This window comes from Pygocentrus nattereri, chromosome 22, assembly GCF_015220715.1.
Source record: "Pygocentrus nattereri isolate fPygNat1 chromosome 22, fPygNat1.pri, whole genome shotgun sequence".
NCBI classification, from domain to species: Eukaryota; Metazoa; Chordata; class Actinopteri; order Characiformes; family Serrasalmidae; genus Pygocentrus; species Pygocentrus nattereri.
The window spans coordinates 3,441,680-3,459,689 of record NC_051232.1 but is presented as its reverse complement, the minus strand read 5'-3'; the positions used below and the strand labels follow the sequence as shown (position 1 = coordinate 3,459,689).

Below are 18,010 nucleotides of genomic sequence, written 5' to 3'. Positions count from 1 at the left end.
ACTGTAATTAATCACATCACTTTGTGAGGTCAATCGCATTATTTTGCATAATGAATTACAAGTAGAATCATGTTGTTCGTTCAATCATGATCAATTGATTCTTTAACATAGTCAGTTGTGATTAACTGCATTTCCTTATTTAAACAATCATGATTAATCACATTTCTTAGCATAGTCGGGTGTGATGAATCGCACTGCCTCATGTAGCCAGCTACTGTTTAGCATAGTCAGCTGGTATTAATCACATCGCCCTGTCTAGCCAATCGTGATTAATCACATTGTTTAGCATAATCCGTTGTGATTAATCACATTTCCTTGTGTAGTCCATCACAATTACTTGCACTGCTTTGTCTGACTAAGTGGAATTGATCGAATTGTTTTGTGCAGATCGTTGTAAATAATCATGTTTGCCACATTTTTCTATTAAACACTGCATCTAGTTCAGCTTCATCAGAAAGTGTTTAGTGTTCGAACATCGTGTTTCTACGGGGTGAATATGTTACGCGACGTGTTATTTTGTTATTTAATAAACTTGCTGTGCATAAATCCACTTCATATTTACACACATAACATTTTAAAGATGTTTAACGTGTGTTAAAACAGTAACCAAGGAAAGCTCTTCATGACATCTGACCTGTAAAAAGCAGTGACTTTTGTTTGTTCTATTGCCCTGTAAGCTGAGTGTGAACTCGGAGTGTATTTATGAGAGACGCCTTAACGCATGAAGAGCCGCAGGCTGAGTCGAGGCAGGCTGAGTCGAGACAGGCTGAAACTCTTCTTTTGCGCTCCACCTTAAACTGTGTAGAATCTGCATTGCTTTGTTTTCTTATCACCACACGTGCGTCAGCATGTAACTGCTGCACCGCTAAAGGAGGAACATTTGAGCGAGGAGCTGGCGAGTAGGAAGCCAAGTCCGGCTCCATCAGACCGTGGACTGTGTGCACTTCCACTAATGATGCGTTGAGTGTTGTTTAAAGATGTCATAGCAGAAGCAATGCCCTCACTGTTTTCACTGGTCTGTCTGAGCTCTGCAGAAATGTGCTTCTGTGTAGTCGCCCGTTCATCCGATGTCAATGTTATGATTTCTTTTCATGTTAAAAGGAGGAATCGGAATAGGCCGGTTACTCCGAGTCATTTCTGATCATTCTCTGCGCTGGATATGGCTTTATCGACTTCGGGCTCCTTACAATTGTCAATAACAACCCCTTTATACAGGCCTAGAATCAACACTGCTTACAGTCATGTGCAAACAGTTAGGCAGCCCTGGTCAAACTCCATGTTTTGTTGAGCGCTGGACAGTTACTGCTTATTTACTGAATTCATATTCAGTGGGGAAAAGTTTAAATAGAATGGAATAGAATAGGAATAGATATTAATTATGATTAACTATACAAGCTAAAGCTGATAATCATGGTTAACTACACAAATGAAAGTGATTAATCACGATTATCTACAGACCAATGCAATTAGTCAGGAGCAACTACACTAACTAATGTAACCAATGCAAGTGAACTTTGTTTAATCGTGATCACCTAAACTAATGGGACTGCAATTAACTACACAAGACAAAGAGATTAATCAGAATCACCTACACAAATTAAAATGATCAATCATGGCCTAATGTGATTAATCAAGATTAACCCCACAAACTAAAGCCATTCCCCATGATTATCTACACAGACTGAGCTGATTAATGGAGGTTATCTACAAAAACTAATGCAATTCGTTGTGAATAACTACACAAACTAAAGACATTAATCATGGCTAACTCTACAAATGCATGTGATTAATCGCGATTAACTACACAAACTAATCCAAATAGTCGAGAGCAACTACACTAACTAATATACAAATAACTAATAACTAACATAACTAATGTAGCCGGTGCAACTTTGAGACCAGTGCGATTAATCGCGATCGCAAACTAATGTGACTATTTGCGATGAATTGCGATTAACTGCACAAACCAATGTGACTGATCTCGATCAGACTCCTTGGGAGTCACTGCACCCAACTTTTGCTGTGAACTGCGATTGTTTTAGTGGTTGGACAGTCCTGTCCTACACACACGTATTCCCGCGCCGCTATCCCGCTGTCTCTGCCCACACACACTCTTTAGCGCGCTGGCACGCGCACACGCGCACACGCACACACACTCCACTAACCCACTGCCTCTCGGTTTCTCCATTCACCGATCAAGTTACGCGGCCAGGGAAACGGTGCAGAGAGAGGGGGAGAGGGAGCGGGCGAGCGCGAGACTGCAGCATCATTGGAGAGAGGCTCTCGCGTGCAGTGCGGTAGAACGTGCAGGTGAAAGGGGGGAGGAGGAGGAGGAGGAGGTGGAGGAGGAGGCGCGTGGACCGAGAATGCGGGACTTCTCACACACACTCTGCACACACACTGACGCTCGCGCGCGCCAGCAGCTCCCCTTCCGCAGGAATCACTCTTCTTGAAGAAAGAAAGAGAGAAAGCAGCGCGCGCTCGCTTTCGCTTCAACTTAACAGCGCAGAGGAGCACGCGCGCGCACGGACGGACCGCAGCGCGGAGGAAGAGAGAAGAAAGAGAAGGAGGGGAGCTTTTCACGCGATCCTCCTGCAGAGGAAGAAAAGAGGACGGAGCAGACTTTAAAGAGAGAGAGAGAGAGAGAGAGAGAGAGAGAGAGAGAGAGAGAGAGAGAGAGAGACTGACTGACTCCACCGAGGATACAAAGACGGAGGGAGAGAGATAGAGAGCGTGCGCGCGCGAGAGAAGGAGTGAGAGGGGAAGAGAAAGAGGGGAGGGATAGAGAGTGAGAAGGAGAGAGAGAAGAGAAATCGGGAGGGAGGGAGCGGGCGAGGGGGGGAGAGAGAGAGAGAGAGAGAGAGAGAGAAGCGTCCCGAGCTGAAGTCACGGACGGATCTCTCTCCCTTTTGTGTTCTGCTGCATTGCAGTTTGAAACAGTGGAGGGACCCGCAGCATCTCAATGAAGCGGAGAAAGTGAGCAGGCCAGCTGCACTCCGCTCCCCGGATCAACCGCAGGAGATACGGCGTATGTGCGGTCTGGCGTATGTATACGTGCGCACGTGTAAATATTGCTGAAAGTGGACTCTGTTGGATTTTACGCCGGGTGGGCTTTCCCCTCAGAGGATGTATTGGTTTTGACTGCGCGTGAACGTGACCGGAGAACTAAAGGAACTAAAGGTTTCTCTCTTTTTTCTTTTTTTTTGGGAATTTTTGGAATTTTCGTTTTCCTCAAAAAAGACGACCAGGATCGCTCGGGTGCATTTGGCCGGTCTGGGCAGTGATAGAGGGAGCGAGGGAGCTGGAGTGGAGCCCGCTAGCTCAGGGTAACTGCAGGGAGAGAGAGAGAGAGAGAGAGAGAGAGAGAGGGAGAGAGAGAGAGAGAGAGAGAGAGAGGGAGAGAGAGACAGCCATGGGTAGCGAGAGTGTTGGCGCATTGCAACCGGCGCTGCGCTGCTACCTCGTGCTCGCCCTGCAGCTGCTGACTCAGCTGATGCCCGTGGACTCTGCGCTGCGCTACAAGATAGCGGAGGAAGGTCCGCCGGACGTTCGCATTGGAAATGTGGCCGCCGACCTGGGACTGTCCACGTCCGGGATCGGCACCGGCGACGTCACGTTCGCCCTGGAGTCTGGGGCCGAGTACTTCAAAATCGACAACGTGACGGGGGAGCTGACCACCAGCAGCCGGAGGATCGATCGCGAGAAGCTGCCCCAGTGCCAGATGATCTTTGACGAGAACGAGTGTTTCCTGGACTTTGAAGTTTCCGTCATTGGCCCCCTGCAAAGCTGGGTGGACCTGTTCGAGGGCCGCATCGTCATAACTGATGTCAACGACAACACACCTTCCTTCCCATCCCCGGTGCTGACGCTCTCTGTTGAGGAGAACCGACCAATCGGGACGCTGTACCTGTTACCTACGGCGACTGACCGCGACTTCGGCCGCAATGGGATTGACCGCTACGAGCTGGTGCAGGATAGTCGAGACCAGCGGCGGCCTGCTGGCGCTAGCATGGCTGCAGGGCCCAACAACGGAGGAGCTGACAGGAGGCGGAGCCAAGAGGTAGGGTCAGTTCCTGCAGGGCGGAGCAATGTTTTCGAACTGCAGGTAGCGGACACACCTGATGGACAAAAGCAGCCTCAGCTGATCGTTAAAGGCCCACTTGACCGTGAAGCTCGGGATTCGTACGAGCTTATGTTACGTGTTCGGGATGGCGGGAGTCCACCACGATCGTCACAGGCTTTGCTTCGTGTCGCCATCACAGACGTAAATGACAACAGCCCACGGTTCGAGAGGGCCGTGTATGAAGCAGAGATGGCAGAAAATACCCCACCGGGTACTCCAGTGCTCCAGGTGCGAGCCTCAGACCGTGACATTGGCGTGAATGGGCAGGTGGAATATGTGTTTGGTGCTGCCACAGAGTCCGTGAGGCGCATTCTCAGGCTGGACGAGGCTTCCGGATGGCTGAGCGTCCTGCACCGAATTGACCGCGAAGAAGTTTCACAGCTCCGTTTCACCGTCACTGCAAGGGATCGTGGGCAGCCTCCTCGCACTGACCGTGCCACAGTCATCCTGAATGTACGAGATGAGAACGACAACGTGCCTGTTGTTGAAATCCGCAAAATTGGACGCATCCTAGTGCGGGATGGTGTGGCCATGGTTCCAGAGAATGTTCTTGTGGACACCCCAGTAGCTCTGGTTCAAGTGTCAGACCGTGACCAGGGGGAAAACGGCGCTGTCACTTGCACAGTGGTGGGAGATGTCCCATTTACGCTAAAACCAGCAGGTGAAAATGCACTAGCTCCTCCTCCTCCACCCACAGATGATGCTTTTGAGCGAAACAAGAAGAAATTCTTTCTGCATACTTCAGCACTGTTGGACTACGAGGCAACTCGAGATTATAGCGTTACAATTGTAGCCGTGGATTCAGGAAGTCCAAGCTTGTCCAGCAACAGCACCCTGATGGTGCGGGTGGTGGACATAAACGACCATGCTCCTACTTTTGCTCAGAGCTTAGTGGAGGTCCATTTTGCTGAAAACAATGCACCAGGTGAGCGGGTGGTAACTGTGGTGGCTGCAGACGCTGACAGCGGCAAAAATGCAGAAATCGCATACTCTCTGGATCCATCTGTAAATGGTGCATTTTATATTGATGCTGACAATGGGGATATTCGGGCCACAGGTGCTCTGGACCGAGAGCAGCGTGAAAGGTACGAATTTCGTGTGATTGCAAGGGACAAGGGCTCCCCTTCTTTACAGGGATCCACAACTGTTGTTGTCCAGGTGACGGACAGGAATGACAATGCGCCAAAATTTGTCCAGGAGGTCTTCACTTTCTATGTCAAAGAGAATCTTCTTGCTAACAGTCCAGTTGGTATGGTGACCGTTACAGATGCTGATGAAGGGGAGAATGCTGAGTTGAGTCTGTTTGTGGAGGAGGATGAGGAAGAAGATGAAGCAGGAGGACGGAAACCGGAAATGTTCTCCATTGAAAACAACACAGGTACCATTTTTTCAGCAGCTTCCTTTGACCGCGAAAGCCGCAGCACTTACACCTTCCGCGTTCGGGCTGTGGATGGAGGAGAACCACCACGATCCGCAACCGCCACAGTTTCCCTCTTTGTCACTGATGAAAATGACAATGCCCCGGCCGTTACTGCCCCTGCAAATGAGTCATACACGCTCTTGCCCCCAGCAAGCGGAGCCCGGACCGTGGTCCGCACCGTGACAGCCTCAGATGGAGACACTGGATCCAACGCAGACCTGCGGTTTGCCTTGGTTGGGGGAAACCCTTTCCGGTTATTTGAGATTGGCCCCAACAGCGGTGTCATCACCCTGGCTGAGCCGCTGGAGAGGAGGCACCGGGGGCTCCACCGCCTGGTGGTGCGGGTGAACGACAGTGGAGTTCCCTCACTGTGCGCCACCGCGCTTGTCCATGTCTTCATCAACGAGAGCCTTACCAATGCCACCCTGGTGGATGCTCAGGTAAGGCAAACAGCAGAGCAGGGGCCCATCAAAAGTTTATGTTATGAACATCACCATTCATCTTCATGATCAAAGTGATTTTTTTGTTGTCAAGAGAACGTTTTGTCCAAATAATGATTTGTTCTGTTAATGTTTTCTTTTCCAAACTGTTTTTAAAAGCCCCCATTGAAAATCGTTTAGCCCAAAGGTGGTTTAAACACCTGAAAGGTTTAGGTGCTGACATCACAACAAGGGGATAAAATGTGTGGCCTTTGGCTTCATTCCCAGAGTAGGGCTTTTTGGCAGTTGGTCCTTCAGTTGTGCAAGATCTAAACTGCAAGATACAGCAGATTTCTGTTTAATATGTTAAATTATTGCAAAGCGATAAGGAAGTCATGCTTATTTATATTAAAACATTTTGAAAAGGTCACCACCCCAAACTTGAATTCTTATAGGACTATTTTAGGCCTTAAACTGAGGTAACTAAGACTTAAGTACATTGACCACAGCAGTCCAGGGGGGTGAATCATTAAGAGGAGGACTGGCTTTCGCAATAAAGACACAATAACGTAGCACCAATTTCTCCCAATTTCAGTTTCACTGAAAATCGACAAAGAGCCCTACCCCTACCCTAAGCCCACCCCCTCACCTAATGAGAGAACAATTTTTCCTTCTTTATACAACTTAAATTTTTATTTCCCTTTTAAATTTATATTTTAAAGTGATTTAGTGACACAATAGTGCATGATGTTGAAAAATACACAAAATTTGATTTTAAACCCATCATTATTTGTATACAGCGTGTCTCTTTGGTCCACAACTCTTGCATTTGGCAAAAAGTGTGAGCATCCAAGTTCAAAAACGTATTAATAAATGTTAAGTTATTGTGAAGAGATACAAAAAAACATGATTTTAAAACGGAGGCTTCTCCAAACTTTTGATGGACCGTGTACTTTCATACCGAACTGTTTTAAGCCCAAATGTAACACAAGTAAAACTTTGATTAGTTGGATTTGAAATGGACCTTCACGGGAAGGTAGAGAACATATCAGAGACACAGCAGTGTTACAGTAGTGCATCACTGTGTTCTACCAAAAGTAGTATAGAAGGTAATGGCTTTCTCTTTAATATGTCAAGTTATTATAAACTGGCAAAAAAATGATTTGGCAAACACAATAGAGACCCAACAGCAACACAATCGGGAAACAACAGTGCCGCACCGTGTTCTCCCAAAAGCAGCGTAGACCTCTCTGTTTCATGTTCTGCAGCTCTCTCTTTGAAATTTAGACGTTATTGCTAATACTTTGAAATGCCAGGTGTTTCCAAACTTTTGATGGTCTGCATGCTTTCACACCTGTTTCAAGACCAAATCTACCAAAGTTCTCGGATTAGCTTGATAAGTCGGATTTGAGGTTGGTCTTCAAGAGGAGAGTTAGCAAACATAATAGAGGCACAATAAGAGCACATGGTGGTCCAAAAGAGCAGCACTATGTTATTCTAGAAACATTGTCGACTTTTCTGATAGTTTCACACTTTCCTGCCTTGTGTTAATATGTTAAGATATTGCCAGTTGACACAAGACACAAACACAAAAACAAACACATTAAGTTACTTTTTGAAAAGTTTTGAAAAGCCTGATATCACCAAAATGATGACGATGAATTTTGACCTTTGAGCAAGAACCTTCAGGAGGAGAAAGAGAGCATGATAGTGGCCCAATAGCAGCATGATAGCGGCACAAAGATGAGACAGTAACAAGACAGCTGAACACAACAGAGATACAGTAAAAACAAACTTGGAACATAATTAAATTGTTATTTGTACTTGTTATTATATGTATAGTGGGGTACACTATAATGAATAAAGACAGGGACATGGGTACACATGTACTAGTGGGATCACAGTCAGTACATATACACAAAATAAGTACAAAAAAAACGTAAACAGACAAAACAATAAATGGATAATAAATACAACATAATCACAGACGTGTACTGGTACACAGACACTGTGTATATGTATGTGCAATAGGTGCACGGCTGGTAGAGACACTAAAAACAATTGAAACACAACAGAGACACAATAAAAACAGATGAAACAAAATCAGGCACAATTGAAAGACATTTGAAGCACAATAGAGACACAATATAAGCACAACTGAGACACAATAGAGACACAATATAAGCACAACTGAGACACAATAGAGACACAATATAAGCACCACTGAGACATACTAGAGACACAATATAAGCACAACTGAGACACAATAGAGATACAATATAAGCACAACTGAGACACAATAGAGACACAATATAAGCACAACTGAGACATACTAGAGACACAATATAAGCACAACTGAGACACAATAGAGATACAATATAAGCACAACTGAGACACAATAGAGACACAATATAAGCACAACTGAGACATACTAGAGACACAATATAAGCACAACTGAGACACAATAGAGACACAATATAAGCACAACTGAGACATACTAGAGACACAATATAAGCACAACTGAGACACAATAGAGACACAATATAAGCACAACTGAGACACAATAGAGACACAATATAAGCACAACTGAGACATACTAGAGACACAATATAAGCACAACTGAGACATACTAGAGACACAATATAAGCACAACTGAGACACACTAGAGACACAATAGAGACACGATAGTGTAGAACCTCTCTCTGATGATGAAAACAGACATTTTGAAAAGCTGGACACCTCCCAACATTGGACGCTGGACGGTTTGCTCACAGTGAAATATTTCCCGTGCTAATCTAACACCACTAGGTAAAGCGTAATACTTGCACTTAACAGAATTTTACTGAGTTTACTTATTTGTTGACAATACTAATACAAATCTAGTAACACAACTATTTCTTGTCTGATCCTTAATTCCTGGGGTAAGTCTAGTGAAGTTAACCCTATTCGCTGCAGAAGTGTGGACCACTGACAATTAGAAAGTAACTGCAAATCACATATAAAGCTATTTAAACACAACCTGTTCAGTAACTTTACTTACTTTTTTGATGCAATAAGCTTGCATGACTTTTTAATAGTAAAGTCAACTGATTTAAAGGGGCCATAGGATCCATTTATTCAGTATTTTCAACTGTTCTCTGAAGTCTACATAGAAGGTAGGTGACTTTGATCTGTTGTGTATCAGGACATGCCCATTTACAACCCTGCAATTTGGCCCTAGAATGAAATGAGTTCTTGTCCCTTTTTGGGGGGCTCATGTATAATCTGATGAGCTTTGCTCTGACTGGAAAATTACTAGTGGGTGGAATTGGATATGACTAAATTGGGGGAAAATTGGCGGGGGTGGTGGGGGGGGGGCTGTCTGGATCCTGTTAGAGATGTGGGAGCTAAACTTGGCTACGCCTGTGCAAACTGGAGCATTTAAGGTGTAACGTTCAGTTGAGAAGGTGGTGAATAGGATGCCAACTTCAGCCAGTTGATTGTTCCTTGGGAAGGCGATGAAGGAAAGATCCTTCACAGCCTGGAACGGTACATTTCTGCACATAGTCCACCATTTTCATTGCTGCTGCTCTGTTGTTGGTGGTTTCTGCTGAGCTACAACGTATGTAAAGTGCACATAAATTTGGGGGCGTAAATATTAATGAGTCAAGACTGTAATGTAGCAGTTTAGGATGTTGGAATAGGTCCATTTTACATTTGCATTTGAGGAAGGAAATGGCACCGTTTGATGTCCACGGTGTGTCAGTTCCATGTGACCAACTCTCATTATTGAACTATGCCAGTTGTCCATTCTGTGGCACCGTTAAGTTTACACTACACCAAGACTTTAGTTAAGGTGCGTTCAATCTGAGTTGGTCAAACTGTCTAGGAAAGTGAATGTTTTAGAGAAGGGTTTTGGGAGCACAATAGTCAGACAATACCGACACAGTATAGACACAATAGAGATGCACTCCGAATGCAGCGCCAACACAATAGTGTAACACCATGTTTACACAAAAGCATTGTAGCGCATAGTTTAATGCACTCCTCTACTTTATCATCGCTGTGGAACTGCACACAATAGCCCTGCTGTCCTACCGAGCGCGGCACAATGAACGTCCACGCGGAAGATAATGGTGCTGGGTGAAGCTGAAGACGGGACAGTAGGAGTCAATGATGGAGTGGTGCTGAATTTAAAACGGGTGTGGACATGTTCGCCAGCGCAGGGTGGAACAGAGAGGTGCATTGTGGTCCGTGACAGGAAACTATTGAACGGCGTGGCATTGCGTTACTCAAGCAGGAAATCACAGTGGTGTATTACACTGTAAAACGTCTGCTGTTGATAAATATTCATGGCTCAAATTACCACTGACCCACATAGAGGTCCTTCACAACAGACCCACAGTCACTCGCTCACTCGCTCGCTCGGGCAGGACAAGTCTGATTGAATATCTCAGCCTTGACACGAGCGTTCAGCAGTCAGAGCACTGCGGCACAAACGCCGGAGAACAGCCAGGAGACAGTGGAGTTAGAGAGAGGGGGCACACGTTATCTGCTCTCAGTGTTATTACCTCTCTCTCTCGGGTTCCTCTCTCTCTTTATCTGTTCGTTTATATACGCTCATCGATGTTCCTCTCTCACTTTTTCATCTCTCTCTCACCGTTTCATCTCTCACTGTTTCCTTAATCTCTCTATTCCCTCTCTCTTTCTCACTATTTCATCTCTCTCCTCTCTCACTATTTCATATCGCTGTCTCTCACCGTTTCATCTCTCACTGTTTCCTCTATCTCTCTCTCCTCTCTCTCACTATTTCATCTCTCTCTCTCTCCTCTCTCTCACTATTTCATCTCTCTCTCTCCTCTCTCTCACTATTTCATCTCTCTCTCTCCTCTCTCTTACTATTTCATCTCTCTCTCTCCTCTCTCTCACTATTTCATCTCTCTCTCTCCTCTCTCTCACTATTTCATCTCTCTCTCTCCTCTCTCTCACTATTTCATCTCTCTCTCCTCTCACTATTTCATCTCTCTCTCTCCTCTCTCTCACTATTTCATCTCTCTCTCTCCTCTCTCTTACTATTTCATCTCTCTCTCTCTCCTCTCTCTCACTATTTCATCTCTCTCTCTCCTCTCTCTCACTATTTCATCTCTCTCTCTCCTCTCTCTCACTATTTCATCTCTCTCTCTCCTCTCTCTCACTATTTCATCTCTCTCTCCTCTCTCTCACTATTTCATCTCTCTCTCTCCTCTCTCTCACTATTTCATCTCTCTCTCTCCTCTCTCTCACTATTTCATCTCTCTCTCTCTCCTCTCTCTCACTATTTCATCTCTCTCTCTCCTCTCTCTCACTATTTCATCTCTCTCTCCCTCCTCTCTCTCACTATTTCATCTCTCTCTCTCCTCTCTCTTACTATTTCATCTCTCTCTCTCTCCTCTCTCTCACTATTTCATCTCTCTCTCTCCTCTCTCTCACTATTTCATCTCTCTCTCTCCTCTCTCTCACTATTTCATCTCTCTCTCCTCTCTCTCACTATTTCATCTCTCTCTCTCCTCTCTCTCACTATTTCATCTCTCTCTCTCCTCTCTCTCACTATTTCATCTCTCTCTCTCTCCTCTCTCTCACTATTTCATCTCTCTCTCTCCTCTCTCTCACTATTTCATCTCTCTCTCTCTCTTCTCTCTCATTATTTCATCTCTCTCTCTCTCCTCTCTCTCACTATTTCATCTCTCTCTCTCCTCTCTCTCACTATTTCATCTCTCTCTCTCCTCTCTCTCACTATTTCATCTCTCTCTCTCTCCTCTCTCTCACTATTTCATCTCTCTCTCTCCTCTCTCTCACTATTTCATCTCTCTCCTCTCTCTCACTATTTCATCTCTCTCTCTCTCCTCTCTCTCATTATTTCATCTCTCTCTCTCTCCTCTCTCTCACAATTTCATCTCTCTCTCTCCTCTCTCTCACTATTTCATCTCTCTCTCTCCTCTCTCTCACTATTTCATCTCTCTCTCTCTCCTCTCTCTCACTATTTCATCTCTCTCTCTCCTCTCTCTCACTATTTCATCTCTCTCCTCTCTCTAACTATTTCATCTCTCTCCTCTCTCTATTTCATCTCTCTCTCTCTCACCGTTTCATCTCTCACTGTTTCCTCTATCTCTCTCTCCTCTCTCTCACTATTTCATCTCTCTCTCTCCTCTCTCTCACTATTTCATCTCTCTCCTCTCTCTCACTATTTCATCTCTCTCTCTCCTCTCTCTCACTATTTCATCTCTCTCTCTCTCCTCTCTCTCACTATTTCATCTCTCTCTCTCCTCTCTCTCACTATTTCATCTCTCTCTCTCCTCTCTCTCACTATTTCATCTCTCTCTCCCTCCTCTCTCTCACTTTTTCATCTCTCTCTCTCCTCTCTCTCACTATTTCATCTCTCTCTCTCCTCTCTCTCACTATTTCATCTCTCTCTCTCCTCTCTCTCACTATTTCATCTCTCTCTCTCCTCTCTCTCACTATTTCATCTCTCTCTCTCTCTCCTCTCACTATTTCATCTCTCTCCTCTCTCTCACTATTTCATCTCATCTCTCTCTCACCATTTCATCTCTCACTGTTTCCTTTATCTCTCTATTCCCTCTCTCTTTCTCACTATTTCTTCTCTCTCTTTCACTATTTCTTCTCTCTTGGTCACTATCTATTCTTTCCCTCTCCTTATTTCTACCTGTTCTCTTTCACCTCTCTCTCCCTGTCTCCCTCTCTCTCACCATTCATTCTTTCTTTTTCTTTTTCTTTCTTTCTTTCTTGCTTTCTCTCTCTGTCACTATTTATTCTTTCCCTTTCTTTCTCACTGTCTTTCACCTGTTCTCTCTCTCACACACATACTATTTATTCTTTCTGTCTTTCTTTCAATCTCCCTCTTTCACCTGTTTCCTCTCTCTCTTTCTCTCTCTCTCCTTTCTTTTCATGTTCAAACTTATGTCTTCACATCACTTCATTGTTCTCACTCTTCATCAAAACTCTCATCACCCCATCATCACTCTTACACTTCACTCTCTCTCACCTCTTCCTCTTTCTCCATCTCCATCTCTCTTTGCTTTTTCACTTTTTGCTTTTCTTCCTCTTCAAACTCGTCTGTTTATCTTTTATTGCTTCCCTCAATCACATCATCGCTCTTTCATTCTCACTCCTTCTTCTCTCTCATTCTGTGTTATTTTTTCATCTACTTTATTGCACTTCACCTTCTACCATGACTTTCCAATCACATTCTCTCTCTCTCTCTCTCTCTCTCTCTCTCTCTCTCCCTCTCTCTCTCACTCTCTCACTCTCTCCCTCTCTCTCTCTCTCTCCCTCTCTCTCTCTCTCTCTCTCTCTCTCTCTCTCTCTCCCTCTCTCTCTCTCACTCTCTCTCACTCTCTCTCTCTCTCTCACTCTCTCTCTCTCCCTCTCTCTCTCTCTCTCTCACTCTCTCTCTCTCCCTCTCTCTCTCTCTCTCTCTCTCCCTCTCTCTCTCTCTCTCTCACTCTCTCTCTCCCTCTCTCTCTCTCTCTCTCTCTCCCTCCCTCTCTCTCTCACTCTCTCTCACTCTCTCTCTCTCCCTCGCTCTCTCTCTCTCTCTCTCTCTCTCTCTCTCTCCCTCTCTCTCTCTCTCTCTCTCTCTCTCTCAGGTTGCCCGTAGTCTCTCGGTCCCTCTCTCCCTGGACATTGCCGGTGACCCAGACACTGACCGTGTGCTGGGTAAACAGCGCCTCAGTGTGGCCATCGGTGTATTGGCGGGCGCTGCGGCAGTCATCCTGGTCATCCTGCTGGTGGTGACCGCGCGTCAGTGTGGCTCTCAGGCTAAGAACGGCTACGAGGCTGGCAAGAAAGAGCCAGAGGAGGACTTCTTCAGCCCACAGCCGCCACCGCTAAAGCCGCAGGGTGACCGTGGACGCAAGCCAAGGAGGGACAAGCGAGGTGCCAATGGCAGTGCCAAGAACGACCGTTCCCTCTACAGCGGCATAGTAACGGTCAATGGCTGTCGCCGTGGCACTGTGGAAGAGGAAGAAGAAGACGAGGAAGTTAGTAATGCCAGCGAGCGAATAGCTGCTCGTTACTGCGCCGCAGCTAACGGCGACCCCTCTAGCCCACGTCTGGGAGCCAGGCGGCACCAGTCCAGCCCAGATTTGGCCCGGCACTACAAGTCCAGCTCTCCGCTGCCTGCCGTCCACCTGCAGCCCAACTCGCCACCAGCTGAGGGGAAGAAGCACCAGGCCGTGCAGGAGCTGCCCCCCACCAACACCTTCACCGGCGGGAACGCTGATGCCATGAGCCTCGGGTCTGACCAGTGCTCCGACTACAGCTGCCACAACGCCAAGTACAACAAACAGGTATGACCTTTAACCCTCAATACTGCTAATGCTATTGGAGCAAAACTTTAAAAAAATCTATAGTCAGAATTTTCCTTCTTTAGCATCAAATGTAGCTGATCATCAAGACGTGTTTGGTGCCTGAAGTTTGCTCCTTCAGTTTTAGCACTTCTAAAGGCTAATGAAGGTAACAACAAATGAAAGCTAATCAGTTAGCTAATTAGCATCTTCAAACTCAAAGCATGTGGAGTTGTTCAGTATCTCTATTTGACGTGATTATGTGATTACTGACACTGCATGTCATGTCACTGTAACGCATGTTCTGCAAAACTTGATATATGAGCGTAAACAGATATTGAAAGACCACTGTTGATAAACTCTGACCTCCTTTCAGTTTGTTCTCTCTACCTGTAAATAAGGACCAAACTGCATTAGGCCTTGTTAGGCCCAGTTTTCTCAAACTAATCACTTATTTGTGCTGTTGGGTTCTTGGACCCGCTCATTGCCACTCGCGGTATTTGTCGCGGATATGTAAGATTCACTTTTGCAATTTTCAAAAACAAAAAAATCTGTATATCCAGTATCTATATCTAGTCTATATATATCTCCTTATATTTAAATGTGGAAACCTGAGTGGATGTGGCCTATCTGAGTGGGTGTGGCCTAACTTAGAACTGGAGCTGCACATAGATCAGTAGGAGGTCTCCTGAGGCAGGTTTACCATGTTTGCACTGTTAGTTGACATTTGTTCATTTGCATTTCAGTTAGTTAGCACAGCAGATTCATGAATATCAGCTTTGCTATTTTTTATTCTGGCTCAAAGAATGAATGCATTACTCTCAGTGTTGGTTTGACACAGTTTACAAATGTTTTTCTCAAACATCTTTCAATTCCTAGCGTGTTTGGGCATGAAATTTAGCTTTAAGTCTACTTTTTTGATCATGTGAGTTGATATCTGTTGACTTTTCCAGAGTGCACCAGATGAATATGTGTATATAATATACAATAGTCTTCATAATGATGATGTTTTCTGTGAGCACATCGGGCCATTACTGATCTGCCGGCTTTGTCCTGATTCACGTCTGTTTTGATTGTGGCCCAGAATGTGTGAATGTGTGCTTATCAGTAATGAGGAGGCCTGCTAACAATGTCTTTTTGTCATCAGTTCTTGCTGGAATTCGCATTATAGACAGTTTTTAGTGGAAAATTGGGCCGACCTTCAGGCTTGCTTTGAAGAACGGTAGGGAGAAAGTTTCCTTAAACGAGACAAAACATTCAAATATTGGAGGAAAAGGTATACAGTGAGCTAAAGCATCACTAATTAGAGCAGATTACTGTCCAATTACTAGAGGCATGTATGTTTTATGTCTATTATATTTGGCTACAAGGTGTTTTTTATTGTAAACATTTTCCCAACTGCAACCCTATAATAACCCGCAGCTTTGTGAAGCTAATGATGCGTGGTTTAGGTGAACATTGAGACAGGTTTAAATTTAGCCCTGTGGTCATTTTTAGGCTGTAGTGTGGAGGTTTAGCCATTTATTTATTTAATGTGCAAGCTGCTTGTTTAAGTGTCCTGTCAGCTTTCGGCTGCATTTCCCCCCCTTTCCTTAGCCAGCTTTGCCTTGTTGAAGATCATAAATTTTGACACGAATGTTTCTCGACAATTGTTCTTGTGGATTTTTTTGTCATTTCTGGAATTGGACTGGACAGGGAGTTTGATAACTTTTGTGATTTGTTAGCACATACACTATGTTTCTCAGTAGTTCTCAAACCTAATTAGTTTTAGCAAAATATTGTGTTAGTCAATTGAGCTTATTTTAAGAAATAAAACCCAAAGGGAGATATTCTCACTTCATTTACTTGAGATCACTTAATATATGTAAAAATATCTAGAAATAATGGATCTAACAGGAGAGTCCAGACCTGTCTCAGACTTTTTATGGATGCTGATGTGCATTGGTAGCATTTGTACAATGACTTGTTTTGGACTTAATAGTAGTTGTACAAGGAGTGTCTTGAACTCAACAGTATTTGTACTGAGACTTGTTTTGGACTCAATAGTATTTGGACTCTGACTTCTCTTGAACTCAAAAGTATTTGTACTTGAACTTGTCTTGGACTAAATAGTATTTGGACTCAGACTTGTTTTGGACTTGATAGGATATGTACTGAGACTTGTTTTGGACTCAATAGTAATTGTACTCAGACTTGTCTTGGACTCAAAGTATTTGGACTCAGACTTGTCTTGGACTCAATAGCATTTGTACTCAGACTTGTCTTGGACTCAAAGTATTTGGACTCAGACTTGTCTTGGACTCAATAGCATTTGTACTCAGACTTGTCTTGGACTCAATAGTATTTGGACTCTGACTCGTCTTGGACTCAATAGCATTTGGACTCTGACTTGTCTTGGACTCAATAGCATTTGGACTCTGACTTGTCTTGGACTAGATAGTATTTATAGAAGGACTTGTTTTGTACTTGATAGGATTTGTACTCAGACTTGTCTTGGACTAGATAGTATTTGTACTCAGACTTGTTTTGGACTTGATAGGATTTGTACTCAGACTTGTTTTGGACTTGATAGGATTTGTACTCAGACTTGTTTTAGAATCAATAGTACTTGCAATCTGGCTTTTTTTTAACTCAGTAGTATTTGTACACTGACTTTCTTTTGGACTTGGCCACATCTCAACTAGTCATAGTCTTGGACTTATCTTGGGCTCAACAAAGGTGGTCTTAATCATAGCCCTAAGAGAGTGGTTCAATAATATTGTCCAATCTCATCACCAGTCAGCATAACATGTTTTATTTATTTATTCACTACAAAATACTGTTTTGCCTGGAGTGCCCATTATGATGAATTAGTGAATGAGCTCCAATGCTAAAGTTCTCACTGTTTCCTGTGTTATTCTGATCATAACTGTAGTGGACACCAGACTGATACCTAATAACATAATGGACAGGCTGTTTGTGGTGTCCAGTCTGAAATCAGCTCTTGGCCGGACACTCTGTGCGCTGCAGCACTTACAGTTGATACTAAAAACATTCACTTCAGCTGCTAAGTTTCAGCAACGTTATCATTTCCATTTTCCACTTGGATATTTATAGCTCTTAGACATGCTGGAGAAAGGACTTCTGGGTAACTGAGCCTTTTTTACACTCTTGAATCATTTTTAACCAAGGTGAAATATAGAGGGCATCTGAGGGTATTCAGGCGCTCGAAATTAACTCTTTGGTCACCCTGAAAGCCTCAAAATAAAACTTTCTTGGGATCCCTTCATAGGAATAAAGTCCAAAGTGAAAACATGTTTAGTCCTGAGTATATTTTCCAGTTTAAAGGCTTGGAAAAGCCCCTTCTGATTATGCATCCTGAAGGTGGAAGGAACTACAACTGCTTTGGAGTGGATTTAGTTAGCAGATGAATGCAAATGTAAGGCTGGTGGCTAAATTACTGCTAGCAAGCCTTATAGCAGCCACAGTACTGTGATAACTGTCTTCAAGTCATAATTACAATGTATAGAATGGATTATTCAGACTGCAACAGCATCTCCTTAGTTGAAGTAAAGCTAAAAAGTTACAGTTAGCAACATGCACAGGTAACTAGATATCTTACCTTGGTTTATCTTCCTTTCTCTGCCTGTCTCTTCAGTCTGTTTAATGCTGAAAAAGGTAGAATCTTTAAATCTTTTTGATTCATTTTGATGGCCTAAGTCACAAGAGTTACGCTAATGCTAGCTTG

The 18,010-nt window shown here is 44.2% G+C and overlaps 1 protein-coding gene across 1 annotated transcript in view; it reads left to right on the top strand.

The window, feature by feature from the left end:
• Nucleotides 1-2,843: 2,843 nt before the first annotated feature.
• The window catches only part of pcdh7a (protocadherin 7a), a 70,507-nt gene continuing 55,340 nt past the window's right edge, over nt 2,844-18,010 (top strand). The window contains exons 1-2 of the mRNA XM_017688042.2: nt 2,844-5,983; nt 13,585-14,286. Coding sequence (XP_017543531.1) covers nt 3,413-5,983; nt 13,585-14,286 — 3,273 coding nt within the window. The 5' untranslated portion in view covers nt 2,844-3,412. The remainder of the gene's footprint in view (nt 5,984-13,584; nt 14,287-18,010) is intronic.